A 16923-nucleotide genomic window follows, 5' to 3' on the forward strand; every position below is an offset into this window, starting at 1 on the left:
CAAATATTATCAATAAAGCTTACCTTCTACTTTTAACGAGTAATTATCACGCTGTCTGTCGTTACTCCATGATCGATAATTTAGCGAATAATCGATACCTCATAAGATTTAATTTACCTTACGTCTCTCGTACTTCTCTTTCTCCTTTTCATCTCTCCTCTCTCTTCCCGCACGCCTACTAAGATCTTTCTTCACGGTTCTCCTCTTTTCACCAGTACTCATTTCGTCCTCTAACAGTTCCTTTATAAGAGATAGATTTTCTTCGTCTCTCACCAACATGTTGCGGAGCATCCTGATAATCGACGCCTTTCTATCGACTTCATCGTACTCGGTACTGATGTCCGGTTGTGAAATTCTTTGAGACAACTCGTGATGTTTTCGATTTCGTGACTTTTCTGGCAATTCCTCGGAAAGCGAATTCCGCGATGAAAAAGAATTAACTCTCCCTTTTTGCGATTTAATCGAGCTATTGGCGTTTTCACCGCTAAGATAACCGAGATTATTTGATCTTCGACTCGAGTCTTTCTTCGATTTAGTCCTGCCTTTTTTTACCGTTTTATTATGTTTGACGGGAATCTCGAAAATATCGTCGAGCAACGACACAGATGAACGATCGTTCTTCTTTCTCTTTGTTTTTGCATCATTTGCGATTGGTACTTTCGTGCTGCGTTCACTCGATGGCCTTTTCATCTCTTCAAGAGACGAATTGAGATTCCTCGCATCCTCCATCGAATTCCACCTTCGTCGGGCGACATCGAACGAATGCTGCGGAATGTCGATGACGCCGCGAATCTCATCATTGTAGATATTTTTCTGACCGGTAGGATTCTCCTCCTCGGACGATGGTATGGACTCGAGCATGTTATAGATGGCGGCCTTTAGTGAATCCTTGTCCTCCTGGAAAGTGCGCGGGATGATTTCAGCACCGAAACGAGCGACCGGCGTTTCAGCCTTCGAGTGCAGTGTTGATTCCTCGTGAACGACGTCGACGTTGAGATCGACGCCTTCCTCTCCCAAACCGTCCAGATTCACCGCTGGCATCATCATTTTTATCTCCGTCTTTATATCCTCGGGCACTTGGGAAACGTTGACGAGATGTTCAAACAGCGCCTTCAAGTACACGCCCCTCGTCGCGTACGCCAGGTGATTGAAACCCAATCCGTACACAAGCCTGTCGTATTTATATTCGAGGAATGTTGCCACGTTCATCGCGTTTTTCTCTGTCACCTTCGTGTAATCGATGGCGCGCATCAGTCCATACGTATCCACGTCCATATTGGAATCGAACACGTCTTTCTTCAGCTCGATTGGCTGCGTGCCGGTTCCTGTGGTTCTTATCTTGTCCCTGAAGTACTCGAGAGCCTCTTGCTGTACGGGATCCTGTTGCACGCTCTCCAGCTCCTGGCCCAGATCCATGATGACCTCCAAGAGTTGACCCTTGGTCACGTATTCAAACGGATCCTTAGGCAGGTTCAGTCGACGCAGCAGATCGGGAATAGAAAAGAACTTGATGATGCCGCGGATGAGTCTCTCATCTTTCGTTTTCGGCAACGCGAGGAACAGCGAGTTCATATTGATATCGTCTATCGTTCGTGGCATTATGCGATCGATCTTAATCTCATTGTACAGAGTACGATTCAGGTACTTCAACTCGGTTTGAAACTCGTCATCTTTTGGTTGACCGGGTACACCTTGCAGCAAACGCTCGTTCAACATGTACAGTCTCTGTTTATAGGTGGGATATGCCGTGCAAAAATCGCTTGTATCGTTCATTAAGACGGACTGCAATCCAACTTGCAAGAGGTACTTTCTTATAGTTTGCAATTTCTTCACGTGATATCTGTAATCGCGCAGCTGTTTCAATACATATTCCACCTCCTCCTCACGAATGCCATGCGCGACGTCCGGCTTGAGAATCTCGATACTCTTTCGTATCTTATCATCTATGTCGCCGCTCTCGGCTTCTTTTAGCAATTCGATGAGCAACTGTTTCGGCGTGTCGTCCGGCGACAAGTTCTTCCGCATGACTGGTGTCTCTATCTTCTGACATCGTAAGAACACTTTGAGATCGTCGTATTTGCGATCGCTCGGAATCTCGTTAATGGCCAGATCGATATCGTACGGTGTCGGCTCCTCGTGATATGTTTTATTTTCTTGAATCTGCAACATCACGTAATCATGCAGAAACACTTCCATGTCGTCAATTACCGATTTGCTCCCGATCAGCTCCGGTCTACGGATATATTCCCTCAACATCACGCGGATCATGGTGTATATTGTTCCCTGGAGGAAACCGCCCCGATACACATTTTCGATAGGCGCGGTCAGAGTATTCGCGTGAATTAGCGTGTGCAGTCTTAGCGGTGCAAACTGCACGTACGGCATAGTCATTAATTTTATAATTATGTGATAGTGAAGCAGTTCCCTGTCGTACCTACGCCTATTATCCACACAGGCTTTGAAGACATTCTTCATAGCACCGTCCATCTTCACGTCGCGCAGAAACAATGACGACATATAAATAATTAACGCCCATTCGTTGTGAACGGTCTCCGGATTGGTCTGAAAGCGATAATTCGGCGGCAATATTTGGATCAGATTATCGGTCTTCGATACAAAATCTCGAAAGGGTACACATGGCTCGATTCTCATAATCTCCACGTCGTTGAGAACCGTTATACGATCCTGAGGAATGTTTACATTCTCCGGCAATGATTTTGTATTGATCTCCAAATAATCAAGCGCGGTAAACATTTCGCCGTTCTGCAGCTTCTTGACGTTTCGTAGAGCAGCCAATAGATCGAGAATGCGCAGCTTGAAGGTACGCGATGTACGATAGACGTCGAGATCCCATGGGAGAAGCGACTCGATGTTTGTCATCGACAGGAATCGTAGAAGCGGTTTTATCATAGTAAAACGAGTGCACGGTATCGCCCGTAACAGAACTTCTATATGCTCCGACGTGACGTCGAAATCGGGCAATGACTTCAACGATGTCTCCGCGTTAGTCAAAGCTTGCTTCATACTCATATTCGTGGGATTGGCCACTTTGCAGTAGTGCAGGATCTTGGCGATTTTCATCTTTCGTGATTCTAAGCTGGCAAGATTGAAATGAATGGGCAGATATGGCATCAATATAGCCAGCTTGCAATTTGTTATGATATCCTTCACGTAAAAGACGTTCAATGGCAATGGTAGTATCAGCCTTTCGATTTCCGTGTCATTCACTACAGGCATGTTTGGCATCTTGCTTACGATTCTTTTGGCGAAATTGACAGAATGTAGAATGGGTTTAAATTCCTTGTTTTTAGATAATTCGTTCAAAACTGCCAATACACGCAATTTCTTCGTATTATAATTGGTTAACTGAAAATTCATGGGCAAGGATGAGACAACGTTCATGACTGTCATCTTAGTCTTAAGCGGCTCGATCTGCTTATACTGCTCAAACGGAATTTCTTCTATGATAGATTTTATGTCATCATTGTTCACTAATGCCATTTCCGGTATCACGTTGGAGTTAATCTTTGCCGATTCCCTTGTGAGCGCATCAAGGGCTATTTTTAGCTTGTCGTCCTTCGCGGATCCAAGAGTCTTGCTCAGCAGCAACAGAACATTGTGCAACGCCGATTTAGCGTCATTCGTTTGCTTTATAATGAAATTTCCAGGTAACAACTCGATCAACGTTAGAGGTCTCAAATATTTCTTGATAAGCTCAATGTGAGGTATTCCTTCAATGGGAAGTATGTTCAGAAGAGGCGCTAGATCATCTTGCAGGATATTCGGAACGTCAGGATATGTCTCCACCTCGCGAACAAGTTTTTCCAATTCTGAATGAACGTCCGTAATATTCAGTTGCAATAGTTGTTGCAATAAATGCAACGCTTTCATCTTGAACGTCGGCCGGTTGTCCAAGCTAAATGACTGTGGCAACAAATTTAATAGTTTTTCAGGCTTGAGAAATTCGCTTAGCTTTGGCGGAGCGATAGAACTGATGAATTCGAGATCTTCGGCGGACGGCTGCTTGTGAAAAATTTTGCGAGACGATCGTCTTGCTGAGTCAACTCTCTCGCGTATCGATTCTCTCACAAAAATCATGGTCTGGTAGAGAATCTTTCTTTGTTTTAAACTAGACGATTGCAAAAAAATATCCAAGACGGCAGCGAGACCATTGATTGATGCGCCATATTTGGTGTATTTAAAATCCGGTGGCAGATACTTGATCAGATTATCATGATTTAAGAATATCTTTAGCGGAACCAGATCGTATTTAAGTTTGAGACTTGTCAAGGCATGATGCATGATTTTAACGTCTCGTTCGGTAACAAAGTTGAAACGTTTTTCGAGATTTTCGCGCAACTTGTTCAGCGATTTGTAGACATTCTTGTTCTCGATATCGCTGCTCTCGATCAGCGACAACAGATGAAGCAATTTCTTAACTGGAGTGGAAAAAATTTTCCAATTTGTGTCCTTGGGAATATATTTGTAGATTTCTTCGGACTGCAGGAGGATTTTGATGGGCGCAAAATCTCTATTGCGTGGTATCAAAATCAGCATCTTCTCCCAGTCCTTCTTGTTTAGATGTCTCTTTGAGGACGTCTTGCTGGGACCAGTCGTCAATGCCAGGGCACGTTTCAAAGACTGCAGATGCTTCCGCATGTTGTAATCGGCGTACATCGTTTTCTCATATAACAGATAATCGAGGATAGTGCTAAGTATTTCAGTATTATCATCGGATATATCGGAAAATTCCTCTGGATTTAAATAATTCAATACTTCAGGATCTATGATGGAATTGAGATAGTCTATGTTGATTTGTTGAACATGTTTCAATTCCACTAGTAATGGTCTGAGCTGATAACCAGTGAAGATTGAGCGATTGAGCAACTTCTCGACTTTAGATTGCAATTTCGTCAATTCACGAGCTGCGGTATGATTATGGCGGACCTCTGGCAAGCTGGCCATCTTGGATAATAAAAGAGTCAGCGGCTTCTTCGATTCAACAATTTCATTGTCATGAGTGAAACGGGACAAAAGATCGATGTTGAAAAGTTGTTCGATTAACTTGAATTGTGGTTTGACCTGATGCGGCATGGAGTTTATTACGTCCTCGAGATCCGAGATCAACGTACCTGCAGATTTTCTGGCGACGGGTTTGATATTTCTCAGTATCAAGAGCGCATCGTGCAATCGCGTATCGTTATTTATCTGGTTTTGTTTCCAAAGGATGCTCAGTAAAGTGCGATATCGCTCTATAGGATCCGCAATCGGAAAGACGATGCGAGCGAATTTATCATTGAATCGTCCCTGATTATGCAGGAATAGTCTAACAGGAGCTAGTTCGCTGGTGTAAGCGATTCCCACCTCATCGAGTACGGTCAACAAGTCTTCATCTACTCCAAAATCGAGTACATCCTGTCTAATGGCGCTCAACAATTCGAAAATCTTATTGTTGTTTTGGATCACTGAATGCTTTAGCAGATGATGCAATAATGTCAGCAGCGATAACTTGGTCGATTTTTTGAAAGGCACGATGACCCTGAGCCTGTTGAGTCCCGAAGCAGTCAGAAGATCTCTCACGGAATCATAAGTAGCCGCTTTCGCAGCGGCGACGGCGCTCTTCAACATCTCGACTTTTGTTTTCCATCCGTTCAATTTTGACTCGACGTTAGAGATGATTTTCATCAAAGCAGGGTTATTGGCAATATCAGTCCGACGTTTTGCATGATATAAAATCGCTATCAGCAATTCCTCCTTCTCTAGCGAACTTGAGTGTTTAACTTTCTCCGGCAGGACACTATACGCCCATTCTGACGTAAGTAGTTTTCGTAGTGGTTTAGCGAAAGAATCGATGGGCAGAAACGACAAAGCTTCACTGATCCGCGCTTTACTAGCACGCGCCTCCTCATCCATATATTCATCGTATCCGATTTCTTTCAACGTCATCAACGCAGCTTCCGTCAGTTTTCTCGTTTTATTTTTAGCGATAATCTCTTCGAGATAACTTTGCAGCCAAACTTGTCGTTCGTCGGACAAAACTGTCACGTTTCGTAACTCGTTTACTTCTCGTAAAAGCGGCTTGTAAACAACATTGCTCGGATCCTGCAACGATTGTATCAAATAAGCGTAAATCGACGTCTGAGGAGGATGGTTGTTGCCGTCCAAAGTACTCAACGCCGCTCGGACGCGTCTCAGTAACAGCTTCTCCGTGCGTATTACGTTAGACTCGATAAAATATCTGAGCAGCATAATTAATGCGTCACGTGGACTGGCGTTTTCCAGTATCGAGAGATTTAATTTCGGTACAATTGTCATCAGATTCGCTTTCTTCAGCACTAGAATCACGGGCTTCACGTACGTGTTGTTCGGTAGATATTCCAACATAGCTTCTAATGTTCGCTTATTCAGAATCTCGATATCAATCTGATCTTTCTCTTCTAGAATGCTCACCGCCTGTTTTACAACACTGGCCAGATGCCCATCCGATGCGATATATTTAACAGGATAGCTTAGAACTCTAGCAAGAATGTTCTCAGGCGTACCGCTGATGGAGATGTTCCAATCATTGACGTTCATATACACGGATGATTTCAAGATTTCGTTCTGCAGCGACTCATTGAACAGTTGTTGTTGAATCAAGTAGATAAAGTCAGTTCGATCGAAAGTTTTGATCTTCAGCGGCGGTCCGTCGATGTTGTTAAGGGCAAAGCTCAGCGCTTCTAAGAAATTTGCGCTCGCTTCCTCCATCTTCAAGCCTAATGTTCGTAATATTAACAAAAGCCTGTCCTTTGGCGTGTGCACACCAGCTAGACTGAAGCTTGGCGATAGAAACGCAAATATTCTCTTCTTATTAAAGATTAATTTGAGCGGAAGATATCGCGGTTCATTTTCAATACCCGGTAGTTGCTCTAGAAGAAGTTGTAACTCATCCGAGGTATATAGATTGATCAGTAGCGGCTCTTCGAGGTAGTTGCGAGCGTTTTGGAGGGCCTTAAATAAAGGCTCGTCGGATTTCACGGAAGCGAGCGACAAAGCTCTCTTCAGCAGTCCTAACAGCAGACTTCTGGGAGTTTCGTATTCAAACTTGTTGAATTCATAACCGAGAATGTCGAGGATATTCGGCTTGGACAGAAAATTCAGCATGGGAGTGAATTTCTCGCTCTTGAAGGCGTTTGGTATGCGCATCAGCAGAGAAAACAAATCGATCTCCACATCCGTAGAATCATCCCTTTGGAAGATGACACCAGAATCGTAGAGCGGACTCCGTTTACCAGTCAGACTCCCAGCGCGACTTTTGTAGACAAAGTTATCGATGGCGATCGCTTGCGGCTTGCTGATCGGGATGCTCCTCAAATGAGTCAGCGCAAGCAACGTTAATTCTCTGGGATCATCACTGGCCCGTTTATCTCCAAAGGCATAAGTCCACGGCAGATTGTCGGACAGATGAGAACGTAATGTTTTCATAGCGTCGCTCACGTTCTGCTGCAAACACAGCGTGTCGAAAGTGTCTAGATAATTGTTTACCTCATATTGACTAATTGGAGCCGTATAAGCATAATTGCTGTCGTATGCCAGTTTTTGCGAAACGAAGGACGTCAACAAAGACAGAGGTTTACTAAAATGTTGCAGATTCGACTTTCTACGAAGACGCGACAACGTTTGCAGAAGAGCTTGATCGCCCGTTTCGTAGAAGCCAATATCGAGATCTCGAAAATGCGAGTCATCAAGGTGATTTGCGAGATATTTCGCTACGGCAGTAACGTTAATCGGGTAATAATTGTTCGTTATCGTCGAAAGTATCTTCGATTTGTCCTCCCACGTAGGAGCGACAGGATAAGGCTCCACGTCGAGATTCTGAAGCAGCAGCGAGATCGCTTCTTGGGTTGCCTTGGATGACAACTCGTCCACCTCCAGGCGTTCGAGGACGGTCCTCAGAAAATCCATCGCATTCTCCAGACTCAGTTCTATGTTCCACAATAGAGGATCCTCGGCGCGCGAACGCTCCCTCATTCGTTCTGCGACGAAATTGATCGCATCATGGATCTCCGGATCCGTTAGATCAAACGCCGGATAATTCATTAATATCGCGGCCACGACACGCAGATTCAATGTTCTAACATCGTTGCGAGCCACTCGCAACAGAGAGTCAACATCCTTTGTCAGAGATAGAGGGCTATGCTTATCGAGCGAGATCGACCTTAACATCTCCGGGTTTATGTTCCACAACATGTCGGTGAGCGGTGCTTGTTCTATGACTGCACTGATGTCGTTAAAAATGTTTATACAGAGCGACGTATATTCGGAGACAAAGCGATTGTCGACTCTCTCCAGCATTTGCAGGAGATTGTACAGCTGCTGCTTCGGCAGCTTATTCCTCAGCGCCGGAAGAACAGGCAACAGCTCGTAGACGGCGACTCGACGACTTCGTATGGCGTCGTGGATAAGCTCGAAAGGTACTCTCGCATCGTCGTCGAGACAGAGCAGAAGCATACGACCCAACGCCGTTACCAGATTATCTCGTAAAATTGCAGCAGCCTCCAAACGAGATAAAATGTCCTGCGATGCGATAGCTGGATCATCAACAATGCTTTGTAAGGTAAGATTGGCTGATGTCATCGATCTTCGCAGGCTACTATGTTGGTTTAAGCAACGTTGATTGTAATCCTTTTCTTCATGTGAACTCTATAATCAAGCAATAGAATAAATACAAAAAGAAATAAATTTATTACTAAGACTTTATTTAATATTGAGACTTTATATAAAGAAAATAAATCGAATATTTGTAAAATTATTATGAATTATTATTAACAGTCCAATTCACTAGAAGAATGTTTCAACTAAATTAATGTGTTGATTATAAAATTAATTTTACTGGCTTTCCTGCTAATATTTGTATTGACTATATAAAAAAAAAAAAACACAAAAATGTAATGTTCGAGGGGAAGAAAACTTTGAAGAAAGTTATTGCAAATATCTTATTTACACTTACCGATGCTTGTTGTTTAGCGACAGATTCCGCGAATTGACAGAATAATATCGATGCCGTTACGGTCAGTATCACGATCCAGTTTATTCGAAACGAGATTCGGAGATTTGGAATATTACATCGACGTTTGAGCGACGTGACCTTTTCCCTTTCCAGAATACAATCCATATAATCCAAAAATGCATTCCTCACATTTGCCATCTATAAAAAAAATATCAAGTTACAGTCCAGTTGCGATCTCTCTCTCTAAAGCTGTCTGAAATTTTTATTATTCATTTAGTCAAAAGAAAAAAAGCATTTTTCTCTATATGTTTCAAGGAAAAATGTTATGCTATTTATAATCCCTTATCATTGATTGTATACTAATACAAATCTAGAAATACATTTGCAGTTACGATGGTATTGTCTTAAATCTTTACGCCTGCCTTTTATCACGATGCGAACATTGGTGTTTGCCATGCTAACACACGAAATAAAAATACACGATAAGAAATTAATATTCACACCGAGTTCAAGGCACATTATTTATATGTCATACATTGGATTTAGTCTAAGATCCGCCAATTGTTGCCACGAGCCGCAATCTCGCAAAAATATATGAATCTTATATCAGTCACTTTCCAAAATATTTGCTATTTAAAAGTATATATAAGTAATAATTGGATTAAATTACATATAAACACAAGGATGTAAAGAGAAATAATAATTAAAATAAAATCTATGTAAGTACATGCACGTCATATAAATATAAAAAATATACATTGTAGAAACATTTTATTTTTAATATTGCCAAATTAATTAATCGAATTCATACGCTCTGTAAATGAATATATACAAAATATATACGTTATCGTATACGCTATTAAAGAGTCTTACCGTGTAATAATAAATATGAGGGATACGTATCCCTCGATGAAGCGATTTGTGTGTTTTTCTCGTATGTTTTGCGATTGGCGATAGAGATTCATCGAAGACGTCGAACGACAACCGCACTGTCCGCGAATCTACCGGCAGTCGGATTGGATCGACGGTGTGACCGATTAAATCGGTAGCGCGAGCTCGCGATGACGAATCGCTAATCGATTTCGAAATCACCTCTCCTCCTCCTCCGTATTCGACACGCGTGTGCGAATCGCCGCTACACCATCGAAGAGTGAATCAATGCACCTGCATGCACGTATGCATGCAAAAAGCGATAATGCGGCGAAACGTATCGAAAGAGTCGGCGCGAGCTAAATTCCTATGAAATTTCATTCGTCGCGTTGACCTTTCTCGGCCGTGAAAAACTGTGGAAAATCGCGTCTAGTAATTTTCATTCGTCAACACTGGCCTCGGTCTGGATTTATTATTTTATTAACGAACGCGTTAATAAAATGTGCTTAACGATATAAAAAATTATTTAATGATAAATTTACTTGCTAATTAATTTTTGTAGAAATTTCGCGTTTTTCAAAATTCTTCTTTTATATATGTATAATTATCACGATTATTATCGGTTTACGAAAAGAGCATCATTTTTTTATAATTTTATTTTTAATTTTGTTTCTCTTTCACACAAGTCTTACTCGCTGGAAAATTAATATGTGTGTATTTATCGAAGTAGAAATTTTCTTTAAAATTAAAATCTCATTTATATTATCCTTACTTTTATATAAATATTTTTCTAAATAATCTCTCTTTCAATTGTTACATCGCAAATAAATTACAATATGTGTCATAAAAAGAAACTCATATTTAATTAACGCGCTAAATATATTTATAAAGGAGAGCTTTGTTCAAAATTTCTTTTTATTGGCTTCATGGTGGCACTCGCATACATGCCGAACGCCTCGATGATAATAAAAGCGTTGCATCGGGTGTTCCGAGAACGTTAGTTTCTTGCGGTATGAAGGAGAGAGCGATCCTTCTGCACGCGCGTGCTCGACGATGCGTGTATAACGAGGCCGTGTCCTAAGAAATCCGAAAAAGCGCTGCCGCGGGGAGAGGAGAGCAGATGCGTCGGCCCGGCTCCTTGACGCGCAATTGACGTTGACCGAGGCGGAAAAGATCACTGACAGGACGTCGATGAATTATCGCGTCTTGCTATGTCGTAATTAATCGTCGCGCTTAACTCTCCCTTTTCGCGATCGTCGTCGTTGTGGGTCCCACAAGTTACACGGAGGAATCAAATGTTCCCAAAATTGTAAATAGATTATTGAGACGCTGTTCAGCGATCGACGAGAATTAAACGATTTTAATCTATTCTAAGTTGAAAGCCTTTTTTCAATCTCCATCTTCAATCTATTTTGATGTTTTAAGCGGTTACATCATTTTTTTTTTTTAAACTATTTAAACTAGTTTATATTTGCCGAAAGCTCTTCTTTTGAACTTCTAAATGAGAAACTGTTTATTTGAAATATAAAGCACAATTTCAATATAAATTTCTATTAAAATCTGTAAATATGAGAAAATTGAGATTGAAAATAGGAGTAAAGTTTTGATTTGAATTTAAAAAAAAACATTACATCGTTTAATGGCTTGATTTCGTTTTACAGATAAATATATGAGTGAGAGAATGCAAAAGAGAGAGATGGAGAGGGAAAAATTGACACAATGAGAACGCGATACATTTTATGAAAATAATGTCTCCTTTTTACTACCGCGTGGCAGTTTATAAATATAATACACGTAGGTAGAGAGATGCGAGTACGATAAGCTATCGGCATTATGCAGTCGCTTATAAAAACTCGATTGTCGTTGAGCGGGCAAACACTGGATTAATCTCGCGATCGGCTCCCTTTTTTTCCGGTCGGTGTATCGAAATGTTTTCTCTGCGAGAAATAATGCTGATTTATACGGCCCGTGTTAATTCGAGATCGCGCGGTGATTGTGAGATCGTGGTATAAAAAAATATATGTATGTATATATATATATATATATATTTATTTTCCCTCGCCCAAAAAAAATATATATATTTTTTGGGGGGGAAACGTTCGACGATAGTTTAGCGAAGAGTTTATCTGATTCGCGCCAGTTACGCGGCGAGAGATACATCCGGTTCCCGCGAGTGTTTCTCCACACAAGGACCGTTTTTAATTTTTTAATAACATTCTTTTATAATCTATCCTCTTTAATGCGCGAGATAACACTATGAAATACATATATTCGCGATATGGAATAAATAGTTCCCCAAAAAAGAATGATCTGAATGTAATTAAAATATCAAAATCGAAGTTAGATTGAAAATTGAGATCAAAAGTCCAAAATTTCAATTTCAAAATACTCAGGAATGTATATGAAAATTCCTGAGACATCCTGTATACATTTAAGAGCACACACATATACAGGATTTTTTGTCTCTTTTTAAAGACATACTACTACTTTATAAACATGACTTTCTGGAGCACCTTCCGTGTTACTTTAATAATGTCATAATCTATTTTCCAGAGTGCGTGGAGAGAGATGGAGAAGACCTTTTTTTCTCAAATCCATCTCTCTTTCTCTAAAGCCGTTCTTATGACACATTCGACAAAGATCGCAAACACGACACGAGAGAGAGAGAGAGAGAGAGAGAGGGAGAGAGAGGGAGCGCAATCTCGCCGACAAGCAACGAGATCGCATCAAACGACATCGGTCCCGTAGCGATCCGGGCACTACGGCGACGACATGCATCCTATTTTGCGGCGACGAGTCTCGTCGGCAAATTTTCCACATGGTACGGCGTAGCTTAATAAGGATATCTCGAGGCGTGACGGTTTATATAGACGACCGTGTGGGCCGTTGGCGCAATCTCGACATGCAAATTCGCTGCGGACGATGTTTGACCGGAAGATTCCTTCCTCGCGCGCTCTCCCTCTCTCACGGGGGTTGACAAGAGAGGGACAGGCGTGGGAAGGGGGGGGGGATGGGGAATACATTTTCTCCACGGGCACACGTAGGGGTACGCGTATTTATGTATAGGCGCAGAAAGAACGAGAGAGGCGGACGCCCTAATGCAGATGAGATGGTATCGCGCGCTAGCGCAGTAATCGCGAGGATCTCAGAAGTCCGGACAATACCGGGGGCCCGTTCTCCACTGTTCGGGAACACTCAAACATCGCGTGACAATGGCGCCGAATGGGCGACAGCTGCTTAACGCTCGCCCTCGCGCCCTCATATGATTCTCCTCTCTCTATCGTTTGCGGGGAATTTTTAACGGCACATTTTTCCCGCGTAGCGGAGAAAAAAAGGATGCAGGATCCGGAGAACGGAGTTTACGCGTCCGTTACGCGAGAAAGAAATAATGCGAGGAGCCAGCGTCTGCCTCTTTTTTCTCTTAGACAAACTGAAAGAGGTTTTGGACCCGTCTGTTTTAATTGCGATCAAATTTTTATTCTCTGTATAAAAAATGCGATGCATATATTTGTTTTATGAAAGCAGAGAGAAGAGAGAATAGAAACAAAGAACACAAAACAAATGACATCTCGGTATTATTTGATTAAGTTATATGAAACAAAATTGCAAGTAATTTGTTTGCGAAAGAGGCGAGAGCTCTGTCTCAGGATGCAGGCGTAAAGCACGCGTTCTGGAAACGTGACACGCGTTTGACAGACGAAAACGCGAACCCCGCGGAGAGGCACAAAAGGGCGCCGAATAACGTTGTAGTTAGTGGTAAAAAGCGAAATGATAGCGGCTACGAGGAAAGCGAGACGTCCCAATGCTTTCTCTCTCTCTCTCTCTCTCTCTTTTTACCGCTCCATCTCCTATGCCTCCCGTAAAAAGCGAAAATCCGCAGATCGGCGATCGGCGATAACCGAAAATACAGCTGCAGTTTGCGGTCACCCGATGCACACGGTGGTCGTAGATGGCCGATCGCGATTACCAAAACGTAGACCGAGCCTCGAGCAAAAACGAGATGGAAGCCGAGAGGGTGACAGTGCGCGTATAAGAGAGTGTGTGTATATAAGAGAGAGAGAGAGAGAGAGAGAGAGAAAGAGGGGGGGAGGGGGAAGAAAGAAGAAGAGCTCGTAGAAAACGTATTTTGACTGGAACAGCCGTAATTTGGCGAGCATTGTGCTTCGAGCATCTCGTCGAGAAGAGAAGGACTCGCGACGACGTGCGGTTTTCACGAGAAATGTTTCGTACGTCTTCGCATAATGCTGCCCTTCCCCCCACGGGGGCCTCGAGAAATTTGTTTGCGCTTGTTGGTACCGTCGAATGTCACAATCGTTCGTGCGTCTCCGAAGGGTGGCTATTGTGGTCGTTCGATCGTAGTCACATTCGAGACGTTCGCGCGTGATAAATTACGTAGGAGCGCAGCTTGTGTCCCATCGCGATCCCCATGACCGAATTCTCGCATGTATATATTCCAATATTATTAAAAAAAAAAAGGTTTGTTTCGATTTATACAAGTATCTGTAATATAAGTTTATAAAACGATGATTTGCAACAGAATTATTTATCACTCTCATATTAGGAATATTTATTAAAAATCTGTGTCTTTCAAATCAATCGAATAATTATGAAAGACTCAGCGTGTGTTTCAGACCATCGATTATGGAAAGATTTCAAGATGCTCGGACTGACAATGTTCCAGCAAATTCCAAGATATGATTAAACCGAAAAGGAAATGGCTTAAACGTCTTTACAAACGAAAACGAATAATCTTCGTGACGTTTCGCCTTACGATTCCAGGATGTAACTAATACATTATCGTTCCGAGATATGGACCCATATCCTGGGGCACTCTTATTGGTAGCGCGATAGATGACTGTAGGAGGTCCTATGACGTCCTGGGGAGTCTAGGACCAACGAGCAACGGGATATCAATCTCGCCACCTGGCTGAGACACAGTTTTATTTGGAGTCACGCACAAGTCACTCTCTTATACTTTATTCTAACATCTATATCTGCTTGTAGAGAAAGAGAGAGAGAGAGAGAGAAATATATTATAATTTCAGAGAAAATTTTCTGTAAATGACATTTGTCAATTTTATATAATACTAGAAGCGATTCCATAATTCTATAAAATCTCTATAAAATCTCGTAATATGTCAAATATAATTGATGCCTTTGATATTCTCACACATAATTGGACAAATATTTTCAAATAATACATGTTTTTTTACTATAAACCCAATTATGGATTTTTTAAACGATTGACCTATCGCTAAGTCGCGTTGAGTTAGTTAAGTCATTCGTTAGAATCATAGGGATGTTCACCGATGTCGCCGTAGAACGTCGGTGTCAGTGACAAACGAGCGGTACCGTCGCGACCGAACCCTCGTCACACCGAGGTCCGAACCTCGTGGATGCGAACACGCATGACCTGTCCGATTTTTGGGAACGGAATTTTTTAATAGGGATCGCAATCGCACAGCTCCGACGAAGCCCATTCATAAAGACACGATGAGACACGGCGGAAATCGTATTGGTATCCGAGATAATTAGAATCGAAGATCGTTGATGTTATCGAGATGAGCAATGTACTCACTTGTATCGTAAATTCTTGTATCGCTCCTCGATTCTTTTAGCTTTAACAATACGTCTTCTCGTTTTCTCAGTTTCTCAAGAGAAAAAGAGAGAGAGAGAGAGAGAGAGAGAGAGAGAGAGAGAAATGTAATTTTTTTAAATACAAAAATCAGAGTCTTGAGAATATCGGATGTAGTTAGATACTTTTACAGAAAAGCAATAAGTAAATCTCTCTAAATAGAAATCTGATTATTCGTCGCGTTAGTTTTTCTATAAAAACGTATTATAACATCTAATATTTCGAGTATGGATTTGAAAAATATTATAAATTATCAACACAATCCCTTCGAGAATTTTTCTTGACGCAAGAGAAAAGGGTGTGGCTTACACGGTAGTCAAATAAAACGAGCGTTTCGGGGATCGTAGAATTGACGACGGATCCGGTTCGAGAAAGGTCCCGGAGTTAAGTATGGGTGTTCCCCGGGGGATAACAGGATGTCTTCTCTGATTGCTCCCTTGTCCGCGAGATTACTGCCGGCGAGCCGGTGATATTTCGGATTTCGTCGCGCGTATCTGCATTTCTAATATCACCGGAGAGAGCACGGTAGCACCGGTCGAGATTTAAATATTGTTACGATTACGAGAGAGGAAATAATCTGATGCGTATAATCTCGGGATGTGAGCATATATCGAGTAGTTCCGAGAAATTATATTTCTCAGATGTCAGCGAGCGACAATCTCGGCGAATGAGAACGTTAACGAGGTTACGAGGACGTGATAAAAAAAAAAGAGAGAAAGAGAGAGGAAAGCTGAAATTTATTAGCTGGTTGTCTCACCTTTTTTTTTTTTCTCGTCAAGAATTCTATAGAGTGTATAGGAACCAACTGTCTTACTTCTCTTTCCTGATGATCTTTTTCGCGCTATCTTTTAATTTATCATACTCGAGAGAATCTTGCCGAATTTTCTTCCTCATTTTCACGATGGAAGAGAAAATTCGAAAATTTCTACGATAATCCGGATTTTTCAAAGAACCGATAATCACGTTATTGAAAATAAAAATATATTTTAGATCTGAAATTTTGACGGAAGTACTTACGTGCTTCGCGCCAACTCGTCCTTATTTGGAAGATCAAATGATGCCGGAAGGGGCAGCAGAGAGGAGGAAGGAAGAGTTTAGATGGAGAAGTGGCGAGAGAGAGAGAGAGAGAGAGAGAGAGAGAGAGAGAGAGAGAGAGAGAGAGAGAGAGAGAGAGAGGAGGGTTGGTCTTGTACGACGTGCCCGTCCCCTGCGTCTATGCAGATACGCCGCACTGATACGCTTCAGCTCCCGGTCTCTAGCCCCCGCAGATAGAGCTGATATTATTCAGCTAGCCTCCTCACTAATTCCATTCATTCATCGGAGGGAACGTAGGGAAGCCGAGGCTTCAGGCTCTCAACGTAATGTCGCGGACGCTCGCCGCCGTCCTTAGAATCTCTGTAAACGAAACAAGCGTCTTCTTATAACGCTA

At 42.1% G+C, this 16923-nt stretch overlaps 1 protein-coding gene across 6 annotated transcripts in view; it reads right to left on the reverse strand.

Moving 5' to 3' along the window:
• The window catches only part of LOC126853143 (uncharacterized), a 61455-nt gene that overhangs the window by 11942 nt on the left and 32590 nt on the right, over positions 1 to 16923 (reverse strand). For 3 of the 6 annotated variants that reach the window (XM_050598635.1, XM_050598630.1, XM_050598631.1), the window contains exons 2-4: positions 16512 to 16889; positions 8990 to 9187; positions 118 to 8682 (exon numbers count right to left, since the gene is read on the reverse strand). In XM_050598635.1, coding sequence (XP_050454592.1) covers positions 118 to 8682; positions 8990 to 9187 — 8763 coding nt within the window. In that variant the 5' untranslated portion in view covers positions 16512 to 16889. Of the gene's footprint in view, positions 1 to 23; positions 8683 to 8989; positions 9188 to 9862; positions 9960 to 16511; positions 16890 to 16923 lie in introns of those variants that run through there. The other 3 variants (XM_050598634.1, XM_050598633.1, XM_050598632.1) reach the window with 3 other exon arrangements.

Source organism: Cataglyphis hispanica, chromosome 11 (genome assembly GCF_021464435.1).
Source record: "Cataglyphis hispanica isolate Lineage 1 chromosome 11, ULB_Chis1_1.0, whole genome shotgun sequence".
In the NCBI taxonomy this organism is placed as follows: Eukaryota; Metazoa; Arthropoda; class Insecta; order Hymenoptera; family Formicidae; genus Cataglyphis; species Cataglyphis hispanica.